This window comes from Heliangelus exortis, chromosome 1 (assembly GCF_036169615.1).
Source record: "Heliangelus exortis chromosome 1, bHelExo1.hap1, whole genome shotgun sequence".
Classification (NCBI taxonomy): Eukaryota; Metazoa; Chordata; class Aves; order Apodiformes; family Trochilidae; genus Heliangelus; species Heliangelus exortis.
This window is the reverse complement of record NC_092422.1, coordinates 19,766,136-19,793,051: the sequence shown is the minus strand read 5'-3', so window position 1 is coordinate 19,793,051 and position 26,916 is coordinate 19,766,136. Positions and strand designations below refer to the sequence as shown.

Below are 26,916 nucleotides of genomic sequence, written 5' to 3'. Positions count from 1 at the left end.
TGTCAGACCTCCTGGGACCAAGTCAATGTGGATATTCTGGAACAGAGCATGACCTTTTATTTAATCCTTTTTTTCTTGTGTAAGTTTATTTTGACAAGAGCCTGTTATAAGCTATATTTCTGTAGTTTTCTGGCATTATTTTGTGTTGTTTAAATAGCTTATTAGCAATGATTCTATTCCTACATTAACCATTCTAATAAGAAAACTGATACATCATTTTTCATAGAATAAAATTAGAGAAGAGTGATTAACAGCCTGAAGAAGGGGGAGGGGAAGTCCTACATTAAGAAGATTGGCATAACTTCAACTAGAAGTCTATGCTGTGACTGAGGCTATTGCCAAAAATAGAATTGGATTAACAGAAGAAAAGCAAGTAGCTAAAACTAAGGTCAAAGCAGAAATGCTTTATAATTGTCTCATATGTCAAAAGATAGGAAGTATTCAAGGAGTTTCCCTATTATAGTCACCTGTAAGAACTAAAATCAGGTCACACTAGGAAGAACTGTGGCAGAAGACTCAAATAAGTCAATTAGGAGACAAAAAGCTAAGGATTAAAATATGAAAAAAAAAATTTAAAACAACCTTTTCTGGTTGTTACACAGGTTTTAACATGTGTACTGCCACAAATAAATAAATTTAAAAAGCTGTAAAAGACAGCTGTAATAATACAAATACAAATCAAAGGAAGAGGAAAATGAAATTAATTTCTGAAAGTTCTTGTTTGGGTGGGGCATCATAGTGACTGCTGAAGCTGAACAGGCTGTGCTTTCCCTGCTCACCAGACAGGAGGCTTAATTAGATACAAGTTCTACCTGATGCCAATTACTACAGCTCTGTTTACACTAATGATCCTAGCCCCCAACTTCGTGGCTGACAAAAGCTAATGCACACAGGTAAGAAGACTTTAAAAGAGGAGAAAGGAAGTGGAAGATCATGTCTGTAGAGATTTTAGGAGGAGAAGCTGTAACACAGAGCAGGCTTGTCTTTCTAGCTTTGGATTTCAATCAGGTAAGTTAATTTTAAGGTTTAGGGGAAGGTTGAACTTATTTAAAAGGGTGGTTTTGATGTGTTTAATAGTGCTCTGAGGTAGATGTTGACTATCCTTATCTTTTCTTTGCTTTCCTGTGCAAAAGAACTTAAAGTGTCCTTCCTGCTAGGAAGGTTTACTCAGAAGTACAGAAAGAGTAAAGCCTGTGTCTGCTTTTACTGTTATGGCTTTGTTCTCTAACTAAATGAAAGAGATTTCTCTCCATTGAGTAGCTCTGATATTCACTGCAGATGAGACCAGCTCTGTGGAAATAATGTGGTAGTAATATTTCTGAAGACCACTAAACCATGGTATAGCAAACAGAGGATCACTAGCTGGGTCTCGTATATGAGAAAATAGCTTCTGTATTAGTCGGTGAAGGCAAGAGAAAGAAGGCTTTTAGGCTTTAGGGAAGAAAAATGCTATATGAAATTTGTTCCCAGTAGTTATTTGAGAGAATTGGCAGCTTGCTCCCATCTTTAATTTAAATAAATAAATGAAGCTTATGTTGGTAGTGGGAATGGCTATTTCCATTTCAGAGGGTGTCTCCTCCTTCATGAAGGGATGAGAAACTGGAGAAATCTCCATCTCGCATAGGAATGGGTGTAGCTTGGCACACTCTGAAGGCTGTCTGAATCTCTTCCTGAAGAGTTTAGAACCACTGTTGGACTCCATCTTAAACCATTCCTTGCATTGAACAGAAGGAAAGAGAAGAGTAAGTGAAGTCTTTTTGGTAAATCTTTGTTAGGCGTGGAACTGCAGTGCTCTGTGTCCCTTGATGGATCCTCTGTCAGTGGAAATGGAGCCAGCTAGGTGGTGATGTTCAGCTTTCAGCAGTGGTTCATGGATTTGGGATTTTTTCCACCCCCTCTTTTCCCTAGGGCTGCTTCGATTTGGAAAACTCCTCCAGTACAACCATATGAGTCATAAGCATAATTTCCTCTAAATTCACTGTAGCCTGTGTAATAGTAGATAATTAAATATTGAAAAGGTCTGTGATTCTAGTCCTTGCTTATTCTGGTAGCAGTTCAACAAAACTCTGCCTGTTGCTGGCAGATACTGGAATTCTCAAAACTGACAGTCAGATACTGTACTTAATCCTTAGCAGTAAAAGAATAGGTCAAGCTGAATCCTGAGCTGATGGAAAACAGACATTTAATGTTTTGGCAGCTACAAGCCTTGCATGAACCCTAGCAGAAGACCTGTATGGTCATAGCCTCAGCTGCTCAGTCTGCAAAACTCTGCCTAAATCAAATTCACTGTTGCCAGTCTGCAGCAGTTCTAGATCTGATCTATAGGTTTTACAGAAAAATCTGCAGAAGGACCAGAAGCAATCTTTCAGAGATCAAACAACTCACACTATTACCTCTATTTAGGAGGGAAAAAGTGGTAGGGAGGAAAAAAGAGGAGAGAATATTTCTAAAAGTCATCCAATACAGATGCTGTTGACAAGATAGCTGTTCCAGGAACAAATAACATATGATGACTTACTAGGTAGGGATTCTTGTAATAAAAATATTGGGGAAAACATCTCCAGATATATTTACACTGTAATGCTTCAGCGTAACACTGGAGTGTGGATAAATACAACTTATTACTGTAGCATTAAAATAACATTTTTTCATACCATGGTTCAGAAGGAAGATCTATGTGAGGTTCTAGCTTAGTAAGCTTTCTTCTCATCCCTGATCTGATCTTCTGACTGAGACTGTAGAGCAGAGATAAGACTGGCTGATACTGCAGGGGACAGGCAGGCACATGTGACAGCAGCTTTTCTCTTGCCATTGGTTAATCATAGAACTGCTGTTGAGTTTTCTGTTCTGGAAGGCATGTGCATCCATTAAACAAAAAATAACTTGTCCTTTAGTGAAGATTTCTATTAAGTTCCCAAGACTGCCCTGTGCTTTGTGTAGATGTCTGTCTTTGCTAAGCTGCCTTTAACATTATTGGTCTTCTGGTTTTGTTGGTCCTTGGTGATACAGAACAATGCAAGGGGTTCTGCACTGGATTTCTCATCTGGTGCTTGAGGCTGGGAGTACAGGAAATACTCATCAGGGTCCAAATATGAGAAACCTGAAATGCAGGTTCTTGGGGGATATGGGGGTTTCAATCTAGCCTCCAAGTCCTTCAGTAAATGTTAGGTGGTGGCAAGTGCTGTTACTTCTCACAACAGCATAGATACTTCTGTTTAAAGGTGCCTTAAAAGGAATAAAATACCCATTAGTGCCAGAAATTGAGTTTCTGAGGAAAGTGCTACCTCTCTGCATGCTGGGTGCATTATTGTGATGGTGATGTAGGATAGAGTCACTCTGTGATCTGTTATTTCTAGAGCTCTGAAATAGCCTATAGGTTTACTTCTTCCTGCAGTTAATAGTCAACTCCACGTTGTCCATTCTGCACCAACAGTAACATTTTTTGTTTCTCTTGCTGTAGCAGAGATGGATCTGCATGAGTTGAGCTCATAGCTTTGGGATTCAATGTAGTTCTGTCCATGCCTTTGGAGTGTCCCTTCCACCATGCTGGGGTTTCTGAACAATCCTTGGTCTGAATGTGGAGGGCTAAAATATTCTATCTAACTAGACAGTATTAATTTTGTTGCTGCATTATGCCAATCTTCAACATAGTAGGTATTACAGTAGAAAAATTAGTAGAAGAGTTGAATAACAAGATAGTTTAATTTTATTAGTTATTAGCCTAGGCAGCTACAAAGATGCTTTTTTCTTCAAGGCATTTGGCTGCTTTATAAGATAGCTGAAAGTATATTACAATTAGTGAGAATGAATCTGTTGCCAATTTCATCTTTTGAATGGTTCCATTAACAGTCCCACTAGCAGTTGTAGTAAACCTTTAATGAATACAATAAGCCACATAACCCACACAAGTTTGTGTAGCTTGGTACATGGTGTAATCTGTAATGTTGACATGCAGTCAACTTTTCCCTCTGATTTATATTTTGTTTTAAAATTTTGCTTCAGTGAGAATAGCCTACAACTTCATTTTTCCTATTATTTCTTTAATGGCTACTTTGTTTTGTGTTAAGCACACTTGAAGGCAGAATGAGAGTAGTAAGGATATAGTGAATTAATAATTCACTCTTAGTTTAACACCCTGTATGTGAACCCATAGTATGTTGCCAGAGTACCCTCTTGAGTAGGATTGCTGCCTTGCAGAAGCATTTTTGTGGGTTGTGCAAGCAGTGAGACCCTTCAGCACTATAGGCAGGATCTGCTCCATGCCCATGCAAAGATACCACTGTGTATCTAAGATGAATACTTGGATGCATAAGCCTGTTCTGAATAGCTGGCCCTTCAACAGAAGAAGGATGAGGTAAAATTAAGGCTTCCTTCTGCAACAGCTGTGCTAAAACTAATTTCAGAAGATGCTAGTCTCCCAGGAAGTAATCATTCCTTTTTTCTGCATTACATGTCAGCTGCCAAGCACAGAAGAAATGCTGGAAGGGAAGGGAATTAGTCAGTCCTTGATGATCAAACAGTTCTTCCTGATTATTTCTGGATCAGTCTTGGTAGTCCTTCATTCTCCCCATTACAAAATAAGGGACATATGGTTTTGAAACCCTGGGATTCAAGGGAGGTTGCTTAAACCTAATTGCCTGCTCTGTAGTCAGCTGTCTCCTGGAGAAGGCAGCCTTAGCTGTGTTGTGTGTCATGCTATTTAAATACTTTCCTCAAGCAACCCCCTAACTGATAGGGCTTGGGGTGTTGTGTTGCTGTTTTGGACAAATGGGTTAAATCTGGTGGCCCTTCTAAAGAAGGGGTGGTTGGGAGCTGATCTCAAGAGTGCTGAAGGAGCCTGACTGTCCTTCAAAGCTGGTTCCACTTAGTGCAGGGCTGTCCCCTTACCATGCCCTAGCTCAGGTCAGCATTCAAAATGTGGCTCTGTCTCAGCTGTCAGTAGCACTGGTAAGGAAACAGGGTTCAGTAGGACATGGCTGAATTTCTGCTGGTTGAGCCCTTTCCAGTGGAAGCAGTTGGCAGTGGTGAGCTGAAGACAGTTTTGAATTTGCTGTGCTTCTGCAATAGGATCTGTCACAAGATGCAGGGGGACCTTCTCATTCTTGGCTTGGCTGGCATTAAGGCTGGAGTCTGTGTTTTCTTCTTGACAGTTAAGATCCACCCCAATAAAATTGCCTCCCATGTCTGATCAGCACCAGATATGCATCTCAGTCTGCATAATAGATTGGGTGCTTTAAAGAAACATTACTTGTGTGTCCTTCTGCTGAGCTCTTCTACAAAGCCTGTAGACACGTGTGCACACATGGGAAAGAACAAACCTGAGCTCCTGAAATAATTGCTGCTTTCCCAGTGCTCTTAAAATTGAATAAAACAGTGGGTTTGTCATTGTAATCTGGTTGCTGCTGGCTGATGGAAGCAGCTCTGCAATCATGCCTGTTGCTTTTAGCTATAGGACACCTGCTTCACCCCATTAAAGGTTGGAGCAGTTCTGTCCATGTGTAATGATGCCTGGTGAGCAAATGGCTGGTCTAAGCTGGCTTTGAGAATCCAGTGAGTTATCTGCAACCTACTTAATTAACCAAATCTGAACAGTGATTATTGTATTGCTAGGGGGGTATCTTGTGTGCTGTCTTTTTTCCCTGTTGCTGCCTCTGGGTCACCACTCAGGAGTGTACCTGCTAATGCCCTGTGTGTCTTGGGCAATTGTGTAGTGTAAATAATTAATAGGGCTTACATCTTCCAAACAAGTCTAGTTAGGCTTGTAGGTGAGGGAAAGTGAAGTTTGAAAGAAGATAGAAGACGATAAACAACACTGGACTTTAATTTAATGGAAATCTGAATTGTGTTAGAGATATTCTAGAGTTCCCCCTGGTAGCTGAAGGCAGCCTTCCCCAAGACTCTGTCAGACTGATTAACTGCAGTTGCCAGAATAGAGCTATCCACCTTATAGCCTGTCTGTCTGCTGTGGTTTCCTTTTATTATTATTTTTTAAAAACAACTGGTTTTGATATGCAATGAGTTGCGCACAGGGGAATTTCTATGGATCTATTAATCATTAAAAATTTTATGAGAAGACTCTCAGGGCTGCATCAAACCTGTCTTGAGAACCTGTGAGGAAAACTTTCTATTTGGTTTCTGTGCTTATTATAACTATAGCATCATCACTGAATCTTTAACTTGTCAGTTAGGCTTTGGCCAAAGGCTGTAAGTTAGGCTACAGGGCCGTGTTAGGCAAGAATTGGTAAGTGATGGAGTTCCCTTTTGGATTAGTTCATGGCTTTCAGTTTTGAAGGCATTTTTGTACAGTATTTCAGCTAGTAAATGAGTTTTCTTCTGGCTTGTTAAAAGGCAATGGTCTGGGGTGTATGCCAAGTGCTATGAAGTGCTACAGCCACAGGTTATGAAGAACTCATTTCTTTGCTTTTTCTTGTGACTTAAGAAGATCTTGTTAAATGCTGCCCCCCCTGACAATTTGGCACCCTTGCATCTAGAAATAAAAAAGGAACTCTATCAACTCTATGGCATTGTTTAATGCTGGGTTAATGTAAGAGCAAATAAATGCAAGAAGCTGTAGTGGCTTCAGGCTGCTTAAACTAGAATTAACATAGCGAATACTTGACTTTGGTGTTTATTTAAGAGGATATTAGGAGTGAAAGGATGAAAGAAAAATGCGTGTTCTTTTTATTGATAGTATTTTGTTGTCTGCAAGTACTTCATCTTCTTTATCTCCATCAATATTTTTGGCTCTCTAAAGAAGAAAGCCTATTTAATATGTAAGCAACTGCATTGATAATGTAGAGACAAAAGCATTGATAACTGGTCTGCAATGATTATCTATTAATAATGGTGTTCCTTTAGCTTACATTTTAGTAGCAGAGACAAACTGGGTGTCCAGATAGTAGTTCACAATAGTTGAAAATGGTTCACTATAGTCATTCAATGTTACTTTCAGATAACATATGTATATAGGTAATGTATATATGTATTGCTGCCATTTACTTAAAGGCTCAGTTTCTGTGCACTGGTTTCATGTTAACTGGAGGGCAGTTCCACAGCTGTACTTGAAAAGATGAGTGAGAAGTTGGTTGTCCTGCTAGTGAAATCTAACATGTAATTTGTTCCTGGTGCAAGTTTGTTCTGTTTTTCTGCCTTGAAGTTTTTCCAGCCATCAGAATAGGAATATAAGTGACTGCTATCCTCTTACAGATCTTCCTTAAAGATAAAATTAATGGTTTGTGCTTTAATTTTGACTGCAGCTCCTTTCTGGAAAGTAAAACACTTTGTAAACATCAAGGGCACTAACAGTAGGTAGTACCAACATTATTTAGGAATTTACCAACGTAAGTAAGAAATGTAGCTTTATGGAAAGTGTATTTTCTTTCATTTTGCATGCCAAATGTCTTGGAAAATTTCTTTTATTGAAGATACCTGCACTTGAATATGCATAGGTGGACAGTGTTTAGAGGTGTGCCATAAGACACTTTGAGGGCCATGTACTTACATGGAAAGCAAGCAGCACACATTTGGTAGTAGGTGGAAAATCTTATTCTTAATATCTTCAGAGTTTGCTGAATTTTATGTTGAACTTCTGTTTAACTGGTAATAGATATGAAAAATCATATTTGCTCTTACTTCAGATGAGTTGTGGGGGCTTCATTTCAAAGTATTCTGTGTAAGACTTGGTGTGCCTCTTTGCTGTAAACCTTAAGATGGAGGCTTCAAGTCAAATTTCTGAGATTAAATTTTTCAGTACCTTGCTGGATCAGAGATGTCAGCAACTTGGAGTGAAGGTCTTGAAAGCAGAAAACTTCTAACTGCAGTGATTTTTTTTGTAGTTAAGTTGAAGCTTATGGGCTGAAGTGTGTGTACTGAAGGAAAAACTGCAGTTCTTTTCATATCCCAAATCAGTGGGGCTGCATTTTATGCTTTTGGGTTACCTCTGGTTTCTTATGGACAGAACTCAGAGCAGCTTTGGGTTTTTCCTCCTGGGCTGTGTGTATTAGTTGTCTGGGTGAATGAACAGAACCTTGTTCTCTGGAACAAAAAGATCAGAGATCTTGCCCTGACAAATTGTAGCTATTATATAAAATTATGGAAACCATCTCTACTTGGTTTATCACACCCATAGCTTTTGGTTATCAATTTGACTGCTTTCCTTGGGTAGCAAAGAGCCTGAGGTGGTGGTTGAAGGGAATACCTCTTGCAACTAAACAACCAATTTTCAAACATCTTTCTCCTTTAGGATGTAGTTGAAATGGTTGCAGGGGAGCAGAAGAGATTCTTGCAGTTCTGCTGCAAGACTGACCTGAAACAAAGGTGGTTAGCAGGTGGGATCCAGTGCCTTCAAGCTAGTAGAGGTATACCTGTAAAATGGGAGGTAGCTCAACCTGGCTGTCTTGTAAGGCTTTGCACTGAAAAAAACTCTGCTCTTGGAATTACTTTATTACTCACACCTTTTGAAAATAAAGTAGTATTTGAAGTAATTTTTTCAGGTCAAAGACTTTGCAGAGGAGGGGAATATAGGATGGCTTACTTGAGTGGGTTACTAGGTGGTGATGAATCTGACATTTACCGATTTAAAATAAGTAAAAAAAAAAATAAAATATGTTAAAAGCAGAGCACCCTGTATATGTTGTGGGAGTATGGGCTTTGGTGCATAATGATGGAGTAAAAATTTAGTTATACTTTAATTTTTTCCATTACAGTTCCATAAATATGAATTGACTGACTCATCACTGGAGACCTTAATCTTACACAAACAACATTAGAGCACAGAATAAGAGGCTGGAATTTTTTTTTTTTTTCCCCTGCTATTGCTTCATGTGTTTGCATGTTTCCTGACTCTGAGACATGTTACCAGCAGCTTGGACATGAACCGATAAAAATTAACTGGAAACTGAAAATTTTCTTACTAAATTTAGAGGTTACACTATGGTCTCCTTAGCTGCTGAATGGCTCTGAGTATTAATTCCCAGTCTGTGGCAGAGAATATGAATCTTTGATTATGCAAACTAGGGAAACATATTTAAAAGAGAACCTACAGCTACTGTTTCATTATTAACAAAAGCCTCTTAGAATTGCCTTTCTGATGCTGCAGGCACTTCTACACACATCTGTTGATGTTTACTCTTCATGAATACATAAAACTGGTGCCCAATGCAAGTGTTACCTCAAGAGTCTTTTGAATGGGTGCTTTACATGAATCTTGAAGGGATAAATCCTGGAGCAGTGCAAAGAGCAAATTTCTGTACTTGAGCAGCTTCCAACTAAGAACAGAGGAACAGAAAGTAGTTATGCCTGAACTTTTAGCTTGAAAATACTGCCAGATACAAATGGCTGTAGCTGTTATTGCCCTGCTCAGTCCCTGCATCTGAAAAGTTGATCTCACAGATGGGAAAAACTGAGCTTGAAATATTGGAGTTTGATATACCAGTAGAATGATCTTAAATCACTGGAATACAGTATGTGGCAAACTTAGAGTACAAGAACTGTTTTCAGTGTTCAGTCTGAATAGTAGCCCTAGGGAGAAGGGATTGAGACTTTTAATGAGGTGCAAACTCCATTAATCTGGTATGGTTTTAGTCAGCAAGATAATGCTTTTTAACAATTTAGAATGAAATAGAAGGTAAGCTAACACTGGTGGGACAGTGATGTGTAATGAGTGGAAAAGCTGTCACTTCATCCTGGCAAAGCTTCCATGAGAATCAGTGATATTGAATCTGTCTTGAAATTCCTCAAAACACAAGCTTTCTAATTTAGTGCTTAAACAGAAGGTCATATTTCTGTTGTAAGATACTAAGAATTAAATTTTTTATGTAACAAAGTAAAATTTATGTCTAGATACAGCTTCAAAGGACTACTCTCTACAACTACCTGAAAGGAGGGTGTAGCCAGGTGGGGGTTGGTCTCTTTTCCCAGGCAACCCTCAGCAAGACAAGAGGGCACGGTCTCAAGTTGTGCCGGGGGAGGTTTAGGTTGGACATTAGAAAGAATTTCTTTACTGAGAGGGTGATCAAGCATTGGAATGGGCTGCCCTGGGAAGTGGTGGATTCTCCATCCCTGGAGATATTTAAAAAGAGACTGGATGTGGCACTCAGTGCCATGGTCTGGTAACTGCAGCGGGAGTGGATCAAGGGTTGGACTTGATGATCTCTGAGGTCCCTTCCAACCCAGCCAATTCTATGATTCTATGACTACATTCAAGACTTCAGAAGTAATTAACTACTGCAAGACTTAAGTAACTGATAATATTGGTGTGGTTTGTGGCCAGTACACAGAGTCACCAGTAGTGGAACACTAAAATTTTTTTAACAACTTACAGTCTTCTGAGCAATGCTTGTAGCTGTGGTTGAACAATATGCTCTGAAAGAGCATAAAAGTAACTCAAAACAGTTGTGTTCATCTGTGGCCTGTGCTTATGCTAGATGCACAGGGTTATGTCAGAACCTGAGAGATTAAGACCTGAGCTTTGTGTGGAAACTGAAGTTTTCCCACAGTACTCCACTCAAAATTCACTTTTAATCCTGAGCAGTGCTTATGCTGGGGAAGGGCTAGGGCTAACCACTAGGGGTGGGGCTCTCCTGCTTAGATGAGTTCCTATTCAGGATTTATTCCCTGGCAATATTCTTATTCCCTGACAAACCACCTCATTTTTGCTTGCATGTGCTTTGATTATCAGCAGTGGTGATTCCAGCTCCTATTTCACTGTTGGGACAGCAAGTTTAGGTACCTTGCTAACGTGCAATACCCTGGAAGATTCATTTCAGCACACTAAGACACTTAATTTTAATACCCTTCAAGAGAAACTGAAATTGAAAAAAACTGGAAAAAATATTATTTGCAAGTTTAAAAAAAGCAAATTGGTGTTAACTCTGTCTATATACATATCTGCACTTGGGCTGCAGTTTTGCTTAGCATTTTTAATATTTTTTTTTTTCTTTTGGAGACTGACTATAGAAGCAAAGTAGATTCAAAGTAGAAAATCCCAAATTTATGGAAAATTGGCAAAAAACCCTGTATTTCAGGTTATTTCAAAATAAGGGCAACTACAAAGCTGTGGAAATCATTCTCTTTAGTACTGATGAAAAGACCAATCACTAGTAGCTTGCACCTCTGTGCAATATGAGGTTACACCAGAAATGTGTAGTAACTGTGCAGTGACAGTAGAGGATGGGAGCAAGGAAACAGCCCACTCTGCTTCATGTTTCTGATGAAGTCAGCTGTCAGAACAACCAGTTGAGTGCAACAGGAGTGGAAATGGGAATGCAGAACTAGTGGTAGCAGGGCTACTGTTAGATGCAGGAATGTCTGTTCAGATTTGGCCCAAAAAGGCTAAAAAGGAGCTGATGTAGGCTCTTCTGAGGCACTGTAATAAGCAAAATCTGGGAGATGGAGAATAGGGAAGGGAAAAGGCTTGTCCTGACTGATTGTGAATTGCCCTTTAAAAATTTCACTTCTGGTCCATAATCTAATGCTAAAAGATATATTTCGAAATGCAAGTGTATCCCAAAAGGCTACGGAATAATTAATGAGGGATATGGTTTGGTTTGTAGGGAACAAAGGTCAGGGAAGGATTAAAACTTGCACGAATTCTTGGGGCTGGGCTTCTGGGAGCCTGAAGGGTTCAGAAATGAATTGTTAAATGCGTTTGGTGAAATCTGTGTTACCTAAAGGCCCATTCAGTAATAAAATACCTAATGGTATCTGTCCTTCAAAGAATAGTTTGGTTTTATGAATGGCATGTCTTGGTACCCATCTCAGAGGCAGGGATACTGGGAACAAGTGGGAAAAGCCTGGTTCTTGGTATGTGACATTCTCCTCTGTTGCCAAACATTTACTCTCTACTCTGTTAATAACTTTGTTCAAGTAGGAGTGGTTTCCCTGAGGAAGGAATGGGGTAAGGAATTCCCTGCCTTTCTGTTCTGTTTATGAGCTTCTGTTTTTAATCAAGTCCTTATAGTCCTTTAATATGCATTCTAACTCGGTGAATACTAAACTGGCAAAAAGCTGTTGGGGAAGTATACACAAAAATTGAGACTTACTTTCAAGTTTGATATTATACTAGAATAAATGTTGGATTCAAATGACTTGTACTTTTTATAAAGTTTAGTGAAAACATTCAGAAATGGCTGTTAACATTAGGGATGAACTTTATCTTCAGTATGAAGATAATTCCAAGTAGTTTCAGCTTTCCTGATACTTCAGATCAGCTTGAAGTTCAGCTGCCTAGCAGGTGGGGAGATGAACCTGCATTGCAGAGAGATCAAGCTGTGAGTACAGGCTGTTCTGAAAACATGACTTGTGTGATTATAAAGGGTCAGGGGTGAGAAGATGAATTTTTTAAAAGAACAAACCCAAGCCTCAAAGCCCAAGACTCTAAACACCATGATGCCTAAAAAAAAAACCAAAACGCTGTGTAATGTTTTGATGCCTGACTCATTTCTGTCAGTGCCTGGAGCTGCCATACAGAGATGCTGGTACTTGGCATTATGTGTGGAAGGACTTCCAACAATAAAAGTGGTATTGATACGAGTAGTACACAGTTGATTGTAAATGCACCAACAGTACTGGCCTAAAATGCTCCTACTGGTTCTTGCATGTAGTGTGAAGATGGCTTTAATATTGCTCTGAGAGATGCTTAAAAAGGACTGCACAAGCTATTGAAAGGAAGTATGAAGCTGTAGGGACAGACGTTTGGTGAGAATTTAAACTGGATCACTTTGCTTGATAAGTACTGTGCAGTTTGGGTGGAAGAACGTGGTTTTTATTTTGTTCAGTTTTGGGACAGTTCAAAAATCCTGGATGTTAATGCTAATGCTCTTATTTTACTCTTGCTTTCGTAAGTAATATGTAACAAGTTCATATTTGACTTCAGGACAACAAAATAAAACCAGTCAATCTAGAAAACATCATGATAGCATGGTTAAGCCTTTCTATCTGTCCCATCAACAGAGTATACTTGTCATGTCTGCCTGTTACATATGCCAAGGAAAAATTAAGCTGTCTTGGAAAAATGGACATTACAGTACCAGCACAGTGTGCTTAGGTAAGGCTTTTTGTCTTTGAAAAGAAGTAACATAAGAAAGCTGAGTGATCTGATTGTATCCTAGTATAATCCCTTTTTTTGATCAAGGACTCATTATAGCAGATTTCTGTCCTAAATACATAGTTCAGGCTCTGATCCAAATGGGGACTTGTTTGGTGTATAAGCTACCAAGTTTGGAAAGATCTGGGGAAGGGCTTTGTTAGGTTGCTTGCAGTACAAATACTTACTTAGCATTTACTGTGGCTAACTTGTGTTGTACTGTGATCTAAAAGCATGTTAAGCAGATATTACCCAGACCATACATTTCAGCAGCAACTGTGCCTTTGAAATATGGTGGATTCAGGGGTGGGTGTGATGAAGTTGTAGAGAAGTGAAGCTCAGGACAGAAAGCAATTGACACCTTGCCAGACAGATTCTGGGCCTGACTAGCACGATGCTGTTTGCTTACTCACCTCTGGATGTGATAACAGAGCCTCTGCTGTCAGATCCCAGTGGCCTGGAGAAGGTGAGATAAGCAGTTTTGGTTCAAGATGGAGCTTGGCTATAATGGAGAGACACTAATCTAGGCTAGCCTGGTCAGATGGCAAGCTTTTACTATTTTTTAGTAAGAAAAGAATTGAGCTTGAGCTATATGCAAGGAGAAAAGGATCTGTTACTGTCTGCTCATGGATTCATCTGTGTAGGGAATAGATAATGTTCTCAAACATTGTTCTCAGATGTTTTCCTCATGCATTATGCAACACACTTCCCTAATGTAAGCTGGAAAAGAGCAACTAAAATTTTGAGTTACCTTCCTCTCCTGAGGAAAAAGCACTTACTTGTTAGCTACAAGTGTCCTCCATGGTTTTCTGGCATTGTCTTGCTCATACATAATACACACCCTTTATGTGATTATTTCTTACCAGCCTTAGTTGTGCCAATTGCCAGGTGATGTTCTGACTTCTTGCTCCTCCCAGCTTCCTGTTGGTGCTAAGAGATGGTTGTGATACATCCCTCACATCTGCAGTCTAGCTTTGCTCTGGCATAAACAGTATTAAAATCCAAAGTCAATGGTGCAATGTTAGTGTGCTGGGAGCTTCAGAAATCCTGAAAAAAACAAGCTATACTTGGTGCTTAATAGCCAGTGGTGGTTCTTCCCTGGCCCTCTACTATGGCCTGGCTTCCTCAGCTGAAAATAGCCACTGGATTGCTGAAGTGAGCCTGATGAGCACAGAGAAATGTTCTGCAGAGCCAATGCTTCACTGGGAATGTAACTTCAGATACTGGGCAAAAAGCCATGTCCTTGCTTCCTCCTAGGGCCTTCTTCTAAGGCTTTAAGCACACTGTTGTTTCCTTTTCTATTCCCCATTCACAAGGAAGCAAATAAGCTGGAGGCAGGGAATGGGAAGGAGGGGAGCTGGGCTGCCAGGGAGGAAGTGAACTGAAAGGCTGCTGTGAGGGACATGGCAGTAGAGGTGACTCTAAAGAGAGACTTACACTAACAGGGTTACTGCAGGTGAAAATAAAATGAAGACTACTCTTTCCTTTCTGAAGGAGACCTGAATTAATTTTTAACTTTTTTGTTTGAGACTGAAAAGACTTTGCTACTAAACCTGTTCAGAGACAAGGAAAAGTTAGTTTGAAATAATACTTTATACCTGAAAAGATGGATGGATCTCATGAGCTGTAACATCTCGGAGAGCATCTCTAGTGGGAACAGAACTGGAGTTTTCCTGTCTCTTTCTATTAAGATTCCACTTGAGAAACTGTGCTTTCAAACTTGGTATGGGGGGGGTCAGAGTCCAGGAACTGGGCAATGGTTGTACTGAAATACAAGGTGATGCTGAATTCCCCCTTTTGCTGAAATGCATTAGAACATGCCAATGGAAGCCACAGCTGTCTCAGTGCATGGGTATACACAGGAACTTACTGCACTTTCCTTTTTTGAATCCAATGCGGAGCAGTTTGAAAGTGCAAAACATATATTTCACAGATTACCATGGGGATCACTTTAATCAGCTTTGAGACCTGCTAATGCTGTAGAGATCTTTGAAGGACTACTGCAGTTCATCTTCATGCAGCCAGTGCAAGAAGGAATGAACATCATGTCTCTGGGCCATCACTGGAAGAGATGCTTCTCTCTAGGTAACTGTACAATGGGCAGCTGCCTTTTTTTGTGCATTAGACTGAACTGTGGGTGTACAAAATTAACAACAGCAGCTTTGGGAATCCTTTAGAGCAAAAGGTCAGTATGTATTTGGTAAATCTTTTTAATCTAGCTTTGGCTAAAAACCAGGATTACAGGCCTCTGGGCTTTTAGTAGAACAATACAGGTAGCTTTACATCATGAGCATATAAATGGGAAAACGTTTTTTTTTCTTGTTTAAATTGTTCTCTTAGAAAGCAAGATCAGCTGTGCTTGCAGCTGATATGCTTAAAGCTGTTAGTAAATTGTTATAGGAACAGATCCATTACAGAAATGAAAAAAAGTACTTGTGTTCCAGAATACTAATAGAATTATGATGTGCCAAAGATATTTTTAGCTTCAACAAATATTAATACAGGGAAACAAGCCTTAAAGGTGGGGGGTGGTAGGCTGTAAGTGCTCTCCTCTAAGGATTAGCTGTGACTGTCAGTTGTGCTAAGGAGACTTCTGATGGCTGTTCTTGAAATATTCCACTTACCACCTAACAGACCCACTCTGGTTGGTAATAATGTACGTGGCCCACAGATAAGATTTCTAGTCATGGTTATCCAAGGTGTATCTGACAAAAGTGCTAGAATTCCAGGATCTTCCTTAAGCAGTGGGATTATTCAGAGGAGAGATGCTTAATCTTGGTCAAAATACAAGAAGCCAGTCTAGCTGTAACTTCTGCCCTTAGCTGTTGATAATTGCTTTAATAATCAAATCTGTGATTAAATTCCAGGAACTGCAAATAATGATACTTAAAGAAGGGAGTAGAATTGCCATTGTACAGTGTCAAATGCTGTGATTTCAGGATTGAACTAAGTTTTTGGCTTTTTTTCCCTTTGTGCAGGAGGATGTCTTCAGCTGAAAATTCAAAAGAAGACTTTTTTTATAAAGGTGTCTTATTTCAGAGGCTGAAAGTTCATGGAGAATGAACACAGTATGTGTTTTCATGTGTTTGCACAGTGGAATCTGCATTTGCACTGCTGCCTTGTACATAAAATACTTTTAAGCTAAGTGCAATGAATCCAGTGACCTCCAAACTGCCTCAGAAGCTGAGGATTTGTTCAGTGCTTTCCAATGTGTGCAAATGTGTTTTGAGCTTGACTGATAGCTGGTAGGCTGTGGTAATCTAGGAGTTATATTTTCTTAAGAAAAAGAAGAGAAATGTTTGTGTGATATCAACAACAGTCTGGAAAATGTGTAACCCAAATGGGGAACACAAGTACTTGATGCATCAATTTATCACAGAACCAGTGCCTGCATCACCACCTTCAAAGCTTCATTACTGCTGCTTCTTCTGGAGTTCTTCCATGTGCTGTTAATTGTGAAAAACCTGACAACAAATTTCTTGTAGCCTACCTGGTGTCTTTAGTAGTAAACTGTTGAAACTTGGAGCACACAGTAGTTTGCAGGGTTGAAGTTTGAGTTTTTGAGAAATGCCAATTGTTTGCACCAGCTCTTAGAAAACCAACTGCATGTGAAATGTTTGGATTTAGACTCCAGGAGTTACAGAGATCTTGGGAGGCTCTTCTGGCTCACTGAAGCTGTGGTACTTCTTGCCTATTAAAGATTCTGGTGTTGAACAGTAGTTGCTGAAGCTGTATATTCAACTTTGTGGCAGGCTATAAGATCTAATTTATCTGCTGCCTGAAATTTATTTTTTTCAGGCTCTAGATGTATCATCTACTTTTGTAAGTCAGACACAATGTTGAATATCAGAGAAAACCTGCTGGAAGTCCAGGTTATGGTGACAAGCAACTAGCAAATACACAACTGAGTTTCCAGAAAAACTAATCAAAGAATGCAATAGGAGTGAAGCTACTAGAAAGAAATTTTTTTTCTGATGCAGATGGGGAATTTAAAATCAACAAGCCACTTGTTTTCATTTATTAGTGCCCCTAACATTTTTGCAAACCTAGTCTGGAAGCTGGGGATGCAAAAGAAGGGACTAACTTCTTTTTACTTACAAGTGACACAGGTTCATTCTTGGAATCTGGCTGACAGTTATGGCTCTGAAGCACGAGCAGAATAAGAATAGATTATATTTGTCTCCTGCTGTTTTATTAGCTCAGTGTTATCAGCAGAAGCAGCTTGGTTTTGACATTAAGGGAGCAGGTACAAAATGACTTGGGAGATGGAGAAGAGCAATTTAGACAAAGTGCTATTCCTCTTGTGGTCTCACCAAGTCTGCATATGATGATTTTTAGAGGGAATAAAAACATCAGGCCTTTATTATGCCATTCAGAGAAGAAAAGAAAAAAATCCACCAAGGAGACCTTGACTCATACCACAGGCATCTTTAGGCATCTTTGCTCTCCCATACCCGAGTATTCTGACACTTTGGTTTTGGTTTGAATAATTTGGCTGTCTCCTATTAATTTCCTAGAGAGAAGTGAATTTTCTTAAGTGCACCTGCTTCTTATACCTTGCCTCAATAAGAGTTTTGTTCTGTCTTTTGAGAGATGAACTATTTTTGCATGATCATGCATCTGAATCTTCTTTGTAGTGTTGTGTATTTGTATACTTTGTATACTATTATATATATAAACTGTATACTTGGCTCCTGCAGTAACATAATCCTGGTTGATGCTTTTTATTTCTCTGAAATGTGTCCAGTGTTCTGCTAGGAATCTATTCCTTTCCTTAGTGACAAGATTTAACTGTTTCCTCTGTGTGAATTTGGGCCTAGGCATCCAAATCCAAGCTCCAGCTGTCCCTGCAGTATACAATTCCATTCACAAGCTGATCAAGGCTGCTCTTCAAAACAAGCTGTGTTTTGTGCCCCGAGGTTGGTTTAAGAATCTTCTACTTTATATTTTAAGCTTATTCAGAAAGACCTTTTTCAATGACATGAAACTTAGATTAAATCAGGGATCAACACAAAGAAACCCCCACAAAACAACTAAAGCAACAACTTCATGAGGCATATACTGTTCCTTTTTAGGCTTACACTAACAGGGCCAAGCAAATGGAGTTTTTTCTCCTCATTTCTGTTATCTCAATAGTTGCTTTTGATTCAGCTTAGGCTACCAGTCTTTCACAAATGTTTGCAGTTCTAGCCTTCTCCTGTAGGTGAGAGCTGCTGTTGATGTGTGTCTATCAACAGGGTTGATCAATCATCTATTAACTTCTGATCCACCTATACCAGAAATCTCTGCATCTATGATAATGCTGCAGTTCTTCTGTAGCTACATCTGACTGGCAAAAATCCCTCTTTGAACTGACCAGTATATCCAAGCTGTTCTTTTGGCTTAGCTGAGCTCCCAATTTATAGCAGCACTTTTTTCCCCTGAGATGCAGAGTTAGGTGTTTGTAGTGTAGGATTTTTAACATTTATATGGTCCTAAAGACTGGATTAATGCATCTAAGACTGACACTTCTTGTAAACTGCATGTAGCTCTACAAATTAAGAAAGCCCAAACTAGTAACTATCAATCTGTCTTGTTTTTGACTGATTAAATGAAATTATGCCTGAAATTGACCTTGGAATAAGTTGACAAATTACCTCTTTCTAGCATGACAGGAGCTCCTGCACAGCAACTTCTCTTGCAGAACAATTTGTTGTCTACTCTTACAGGCAACTACTCTTGGGTTTTAAACAAACTCAGAAAACCTTGAGCATTATCACACTGAGCTGCCCAATATACCCTTCTTAGTCGTGCTAATTGTGATAACCTACACACATTGCATAACTATGAAGAGAAAAGGAGAAAATTTAGACCTGTGTCTAATTTCCTCTGCAATATCTGGGTTAGCTTGATTGATGACAACTTTGTCCTTGTGTCTCGGAGTTTGGAAAATAAGCTTCCTTTGCTCAGTGCTCTCTTGTCATGTTTTTGAAGCTTTATGTACTCTTAATATCCTCTTGGGAGCTACTGTCTTCATCAGAGTCTCAAGTTTCTTTATTAGCCTCTATCTAGCACAAAAAATTTCCCATCTTCAAATCTGTTTTTCTGCTGCACATAAAATAGCTTTTCTTCCTTGCTATGCATCTCTAAAACATCTGCTACAAAGGTATGGATGTACTTTTGCATACTGATAACCGAGGGGTTATCAGAGGTTTATTTCCCCCTGTCCCAGGTTTGACTTGTAGCAGGATTTTTGTCATAGCAATTTCAAGTTGATTAACCTGAATGCAAGGTTTGTCCACTAGAGCTGTAGCTGTTGACAGACATAAATCGAGGTTAACTTTTATGAATAAGATCTTGTGGAAGACCTGTAAGCTGAAATAGTTTTGTTCACTCAGTATCCTGGTAGTTCTGCTGGAACATGCAGCTACTTTAAAAAAAACAACCAAAAACCAAAACAAACACATCCCCAAACTAATAAAAAAGATCCACCAGTAGTAACAAGCATTTGGAGAGGGTACCTGTCAGTGTCTGAATTGAATTTGCTCCAAACTTTTGTTTTGTTTTGTCTCTAGCTTTTAAGAAAAGCAGTGCCTTCTCTGGGTTTGCATAGAATGCTGCTTGTGCCTCTTAGTGTACAAACTGCTAACTGGAAGGGCTTTGTCTGATTGAGTAGTCACACAGTGACTGAAATGCTGATGTAGACGTCTGACTGTACTGATTTGATGTCCATTTTCAGTGCTGCATGGTACTAAACATTTTGTCCTGTTAGTGTGCATGGCCAGTTGCAGGGTTCCTAATGCCTCGAAGAGTGGAGAAGGAGGGATTGCTCTTGTGTCCAGCATCACAAGTATTTCCTGATGATACTCTGAAGGTTGAGCACATGTGTTCTCTCATGTATTATGTATTATGTATGTTGTAGCTAGCAGCCATCATCTGTCGCTAGAATTTGTCATGGCCTTGTTATCCAAGACTGAAGCACTGAATGTTAGAATTCTAGTCTAAAAAGATTAAGTGCTTATGCTTAGCCCATGTGTTACCAGAACTGATACAATTCCCTTTTTACCTTTTTCTTTGCTCTCTAACCTGATTAGACACTACTAGAGTGGAATCTCAGAGCTACTGAAATCCCAGGCTAAATATATACAGTACTTAACTCTCTGCTTTTTTTTCCTACTAATGATTTCCATTCCTGTGGAAGTATTATACTTGCTACTGTCATATACAGAAGGTTTTTAGTAAATGGTGTCTGCAGAAGATTCTGTCTGGCCTCTAAAACCAAGGAGATTTCCTTTGGGAAAGCTGAGGAAAGATATACACTTCCCCTTTGCTTCATAGCTGCCTGTGAAAATCAACAATATTGTTCATAGAATCATAGAATTGGCTGGGTTGGAAGGGACCTCAGAGATCATCAAGTCCAACCCTTGATCCACTATCGCTGCAGTTACCAGCCCATGGCACTGAGTGCCACATCCAGTCTCTTTTTAAATATCTCCAGGGATGGAGAATCCACCACTTCCCGGGGCAGCCCATTCCAATGTCTGATCACCCAGACAACTTAACTGAACCTTCTGAAAGCTTTATGTTCCTGAAAGATGCATGTTAGTAACATGGTGCTGTTCACAGAATCTGAAAACAGTTTAAAGAAAAACAGTGCTTAATAAAGAAGATAATAAATAGATATTAAATATTTTTAATGCCTTTTTTAATGCTATTTGCTTTATCCCCAAGTTATAGGGTAAATGTAATTGGGAGAGGAATGCTGTGCTATGTTTACTTCTCCTTTAGCAAATGGAAGAGCCATTATGTTTCCAGTAACTCGAGGCAGAGCATCTGCATGCTCCTTGAGAAAAGGGAGAGGTGTGTTGCAATGCCAGTATTCACTCCAGGGCCTGGTACTTGTATGCAGATGATCTAAGGGTATCTTGCTTTGCAGGGCATACATCTACAAAGAAGAAAGCATGTTTAAAATTACTCTAACAGAAGAGCTAGAAAATAAAAGCTCTGAATTATTTCAGAACTTCCTTTATTCAGACTTGACTACGTCTGAAGATTTGCCTACAATCTTAGACTGTCAAACCTGTAAAAGAACCTTAAATGCTTCTCATATGTTCACATAAACTGAATATTGAGTTATAACTCAAGGTATGCCAGTCCTGGTGGGAGCAAAGCTTTGCTGGCAGACCTGGTTGCTGAGTTCATGCCCTACATATCCTGTGAGAGCACGCTTGCTCTGCCTGTCTGAACTCTACCTTTATGCATTTCTAGGTTAATTTTCAAGTGTAATTCTGAATGGTGAAGGCAGCTAATGAAAAAATGTAAGACTGCATTTCAGATAAAAACAACTCACTTAGCCAAGCATGAAAATCCCTTTTTCTGCATGAATTTGTTGACAGTTCTCAACTACAGAACTTATCATTTGATACTCAAGATATTTTAAGATTATTTTAAAGATTATTTTAAGATAATCCTGTGAAAAGGATTCTATCCTGAGAAAGTGATGATACATCACTGAATCTGGGGTAGCTTGTAAAGAGCAAATTTTGTATTTCATGGCAGGCAAAAGTCAAACTTGTCTGCCACCTCTCTAAATATAGGTCTTAACTTTTCTGATGGTTAGTTTGCTAACTAGTCTTTTTAAGGCTATGCTTGAAACAATACCACCACATGTTCTCTAAGTGACAAAGTTGAGAGGCTTTTTGACACTGAGGAAAGCTGTCTTTCAGATGTTTTCTTATTGAAAACTGCTTCTTGATATTCTTGGGGGAACACAAAGAGTTAAACCTTATGTTAAGCCTAGAATCATTGTAGCTGAGGCTAGAAAGGACCAATGGATGCTCAAGTAGAATCAGTTTCTTGAGCTCAATGTCCTTTCTTGTACTAGATCCTAGTAGGATGATTCTAGGCTTGTGAACCTTGGTACTGCTTTAGGTCTAAATTGGACATGATGAAGCCTGGTTTGAACTTCTCCGTTGCAGACCTGCTGTTTCTCATAGCTTGTTGCTGTGCTGTCTTGGTGAGGTGCTTGATTGCTCTACTGTCACTCTTCCTTAAAAACTGGAACACATCTTGGAGCAGCCAAGCACCTCACCAGGACAGGAGGCTGAAGTAGTAACTAGCTGGCTAATCTACTTGAGAGGAGTGATACAATTTCAGGAAGAATTCTCTTGTGACCGGACAGTTGGCAAGCATCGCAAGTGACTCATCTTTAAAAACACTACTAAATTCACAACACTTTATTTATTCAGTCATAAACATGATTTATTACTGTGCAGACATTAAGGAGACAGATATGCATGGAAAATGTCATCTTTGCAAGCCCAGTGAAGTTGGAGTATTAAATCATAATTTGTTGCTTTTCAAGTGATAACAAATGCAATGTGAAATTGTCAGGGCATCAAGCCTGGTTTAATGATGAGAGAGAGCTATAAAGTATCTATTTTTGTCAAGCTTTAATACCATATTTTTTTTTAGTAAACTTACTAAATAGAATGAAGTAAGCCTCGAATAAACGAATGGGCTATATAAGGGTGAGTATGTAACTCTGGATCATGGAACTTGTAAAGCACAGTGCAAAGCAATGTTAGACTCTAGCAGTGTCTTGTGCCTCAGAGTTGCATGTATTGAACACTGCTTAAATTTCATAAGGATCCAAGATCCATAAAAACAGGTAGTAATTATAGTGTTACTCTATAATCATGCTGCTCTACTAGCTCTTTAGTACTTTCACAGAATACATATGGATAGAGTGGCTTGCAACTGTCCTTTGAGGCTTTTTATGTAAGGCTCCCTTGTTTACTTTTTGGGTTTTTTTCTCTAGTCTATTGAGACTCCTCAAGGTTTCTTTCCTGAAGATGAGTGGAAACAATCACTTAATTAAATGTTTTGATTCTGTTCTTACAACTTTTGGCCAGTACAAATATTGCTTTCCCTTCCCCCTGAAGTACAGGCCACCAAGCTGAGAGCAGAGGGAGGAGGTGACACTGACAATGGAGAGGACTAGGAAGGCCAACAGCAGAGTTCTGGAGATAAAAGCTGAGCCAAATGACATCATGATCAAATGAAGAGAGGTGCTCAACTAGCACACCAGAACCATGCTAGGTTGTTAAGGTAGAATCAGTTTACTTTTATCAAATTGTCCTTCCTTCTAAATATCACATTTAAAATTAATACATTAATCTATATACAGGATATGAATGTGAGCTGATAGTAAGATTAATGTGGTCAGAAGATCCTCCAAAATCTGATGTAGCTAAACACAGCAAATGAACAGGCTATGAGGTACAATGGTCTACAATTAATATGCTCCTCAAAGCATGAACAGTTTTATCCAGCATAAATTAGATAGCAGTGTTGCAAGTCCTTGGGCAGATAACAGAGAAGATGAAAGTCTTGTAGGAACTATATCTTCCCAGAGTGAGAAATTGGTCTGCCCTAAAGTGAAGTCACTGAGTTTGATCCCTTAGAGATACAGGGGAGTAAGCACAGCTGAGTAAGAGCTGCTTGGACTTCATTTTAAAGTTCCACCATTGTTGGAGGTGGTCACATCTGTGCTGTCTTCATCCATAGCCTTTCTTAGACAAGGAGCAGAGGTGAAGTTGCTTTCCTGTGGCTAAAGTGATGGTCTGTATGTGGTCAGGTCATCTTGAAGGGGATGCCCCTTCTGAAGGTGGCATAGCCTCTGGGACTACTGCTCACCAGGAGCCCCTCAGAAGCTCAGAGTTCCTTAGTCTTTCAAAATGCAGGGAGGTAGAGCCAGTAGCATTTGTCACTGTCTGCAGGCTTCTGGGTGTGATCTCCTTAGTAACAGGGGAGGAAAGTAGCATTCCTGATGGGCAGGATTACTGGATAATCTTCCAAAATGAGGCTTATTCCACTAAGAGTTGAAGCAGCTGACTTGAACTGCTTTCAAAAATGAAAGCCTTACTAGCACAGCTGTTTCTACATACAAGTCTGCTTTGAAAATATTTCAGTGCATCTAAAGAGTAAGGCAAATGCTACTGTCCTTGGGGCACCCATCTTGGAGAGAGTGTAGTGTATTAAGTAAATCTAAATACCTCTGAACTTTATCAGCTGAATTGACTCAGTTAATCCTTGAAGGCGTGGGACAGCTTCATGATACTTAGCAGTGAGCATTTTGTGTATCAGAGAGGGTATTGAAAATGTGAAACAAATAAGATCTTGGAAAAACCTGCAGTTTTTAGTGTTTGTTTTAGAATAATGGCACTTCTGGAGCTTGATGAGAAACAGATGAAAGCTGCTTCCTTGCACTTAATGCTCTTAAGAGTACTGTTGTTTGATCTCTGTTTCAGTTACACAACATGAAATCAATGGGAAAGAACAATGAGTATACAGTAGTGCTTTTAGCTCTGTTCTTTGGAAGGGGAAAATAACCAAGCAGCAAGGTTGAGCAGTCCTCTGTTGTGGCAAGTTTCTCCAGGCCGAGTAACCTAATATAGTATTATAACGGCATGGTCTTGCATAATGTATAGTCTTTACATTTCACTTCATACATTTGTGTCCTTTTTCACAAAATAAATACTAGCAATAGGGCATGTTTTTGCTGTCTGAAGTAGAGTCAAGTGAAATTAAAGAAAATAAATTAATTAGCCCCATACTTACAAGTTAGGCTTAGTGTCACCAAGCTATGAATTCACAATGTGTTAAACTTGCTGCGGGCCAGAGACAGTGCTGCTGAAAGCATATTAATTTGTTAATTACATCTGCAGCCATCTACTAGCATTGCAATGTTGTTTTGTATATTGGACTAGATTATGAGCTGAATGGGTAATATTGCCCTCCAGTGGCTAATGTCTGGAGGTTACAGAGCCTGTTTGCACTATGAGTAAAGAATCAATCACTTAGCAAGTCAGGGATGTAAGAGAAGGATGTTAGCTTAGTCCTGGTATCTATTTAATAAAGACAGGTACCAAGTAATGGGTGAGAATGTAAGTGTCCCATACATTGACTGTATTAGGACTGAAGTTCTTCCATCAAGCACACTGTGTTAGGGCCCCCCTTCTCTTCATTCAAAGTCCTGTTTAGCAACTGTCTGATAAGATTGTGGTTTGTTGCAGTGTGATCTTAGCTTTGTACAGAAATTGGAAATAGCTGCTGGATTTGGGTTTACAGCAGTTGCCTTTCAATATTATATTTGAATGGACTTTTCAAATAACCTAAAATAAGTAACTAGATTTTAATGAGACGAGTTGTCTTATTCTAGTCTATGTCTAGAACCACCCATGCTAGCTTGTAAATCCATGGCTTACTTAAAACATTGATATCTATGGCTCGAGTAGTGTGAAGTATCCTTGTAGCTCAGAATGGAAGGGGAAACTTTTAACATTTTGAGGTTTGACAGAGGGAATGGCTACCTCTTGTCCCCTGTATTTTGGCTTTCTCTTAATGCAAAGCTAAACAATGCTTCACAGAACCCGAGTCACTCCAGACCTATTAGAGATGAAAATTACTTTAAGTCAAAGATTTTAGCTTTGAAGCTGTAGGTGTGAAGAAAATTTTATATTTAGTCTGAATCTGAGTCTTTTGGGTACCACCTCACTCCATCCAGCCGCAGAAGGCAGCTTGCTGAGCCGGTGCCTCTGTGACTTGCCCTGCCCCTGGGGTCTGGGCGAGGTCGCTCAGGGGAGGGACGGAAAGGGAGGGGAGGGAAGGAAAAGGAGGGGAGGGAAGGGGTGGGGTGCGATGCTCTGTGTCTCTGGATTTGGGACCCGGCGTGAGCGGTAGGCAGCACCCATCCGAGCGGCCCTGCTGCCGGCGGACACCGCCGCTGCCTGCCCGCAGCCCTGCCTGGGCTGTCCCGCAGCGGAGCCTGTGCGGCTCGGGGGCGGAGGGCTCCGGGGGTCTCTCTGCGGTGGTGCCGGCCCCGCACAGCCGGTGGCGGTAGCGGCAGCGCCGCCGCGGGGCTCGGGGGCGGTGCGGGGTCTGCGCCCCTCCCCGCGGCGCTGGGGCGGGGCGGGGGGCGCGGGCCCCTGCGGTCTCCCCGCTGCCAGCTGGCTCCAGCCGGGCCTCGCCGCCCCCTCCCCGGGCGCTCGGCCGTTATTTATCGGCCGCTGCCGTTGCCAACAGCGGGCAGGGCGCGCTCGCAGCCGCCGCTCGGCGCCCGCCCCTTCCCCGCGGCGCGGCCCCGCCGGGAGCTACCGGGCCGGCCACGGCCGCACGGTTCGGCCCCAGCTGACCGCCTCCCTCTGACCGCCTCCCTCTGCGCTCTGCCCGCAGGACCCGTCTGTTCCACCTCGGGCTATAAGAAGGCGGATGATGAGATGTCCGGAGCCACGTCCTCGGCGGATCTGGACGAGGCGCCAGCCCGCACCATTTACTTGAACCAGCCTCAGCAGAGCAAGTTCCGCGACAACTGGGTCAGGTACGGAGCAATCCTCGCTTGTCCCCGGCCTGGCGATAGCCTGTGCCCCCCGCAGCTGTGGGCAGGGTGGGCTCCGGTCCCTCGCCGGTCCCTGCCCAGGCCTAGTCTCAGCACAGCAAGTTCTGCTGCTGTCCGTTCAGCAGGTTCGTTGGTTGGGGCGGGTGCCGGTGCCGGGATAGCAGCACGGGAGAGATCCAGCAGCTAAGGGTTAACCTTGCCCATCAGCTGTAGTGGGAGCAGGGAGCTCATAGTGCTGCCTGGGTGAGACGCATGAAAAGGTCTTCACGTACAGCCCTGGTAGGGCCACTGGATTTTGGAATAACGAGAACTAATCCAGTACTCTTGGACACAGGGGACAACCCATGAAAACCTTTTGTGAGATTTGTAGAAAACTGTATGAATAATTCATGGAGGGCTCTCTTGAAAGGCAGCATACAGTTTTAAGAGTAACAAGATGAAGTTCAAAAGAAGT

At 40.7% G+C, this 26,916-nt stretch overlaps 1 protein-coding gene across 1 annotated transcript in view; it reads left to right on the top strand.

The window, feature by feature from the left end:
• The window catches only part of ATP8A2 (ATPase phospholipid transporting 8A2), a 320,485-nt gene that overhangs the window by 10,677 nt on the left and 282,892 nt on the right, over positions 1-26,916 (top strand). Inside the window, exon 2 of the mRNA XM_071736211.1 lies at positions 26,300-26,444. Within this exon, the coding sequence (XP_071592312.1) occupies positions 26,300-26,444 (145 nt within the window). The remainder of the gene's footprint in view (positions 1-26,299; positions 26,445-26,916) is intronic.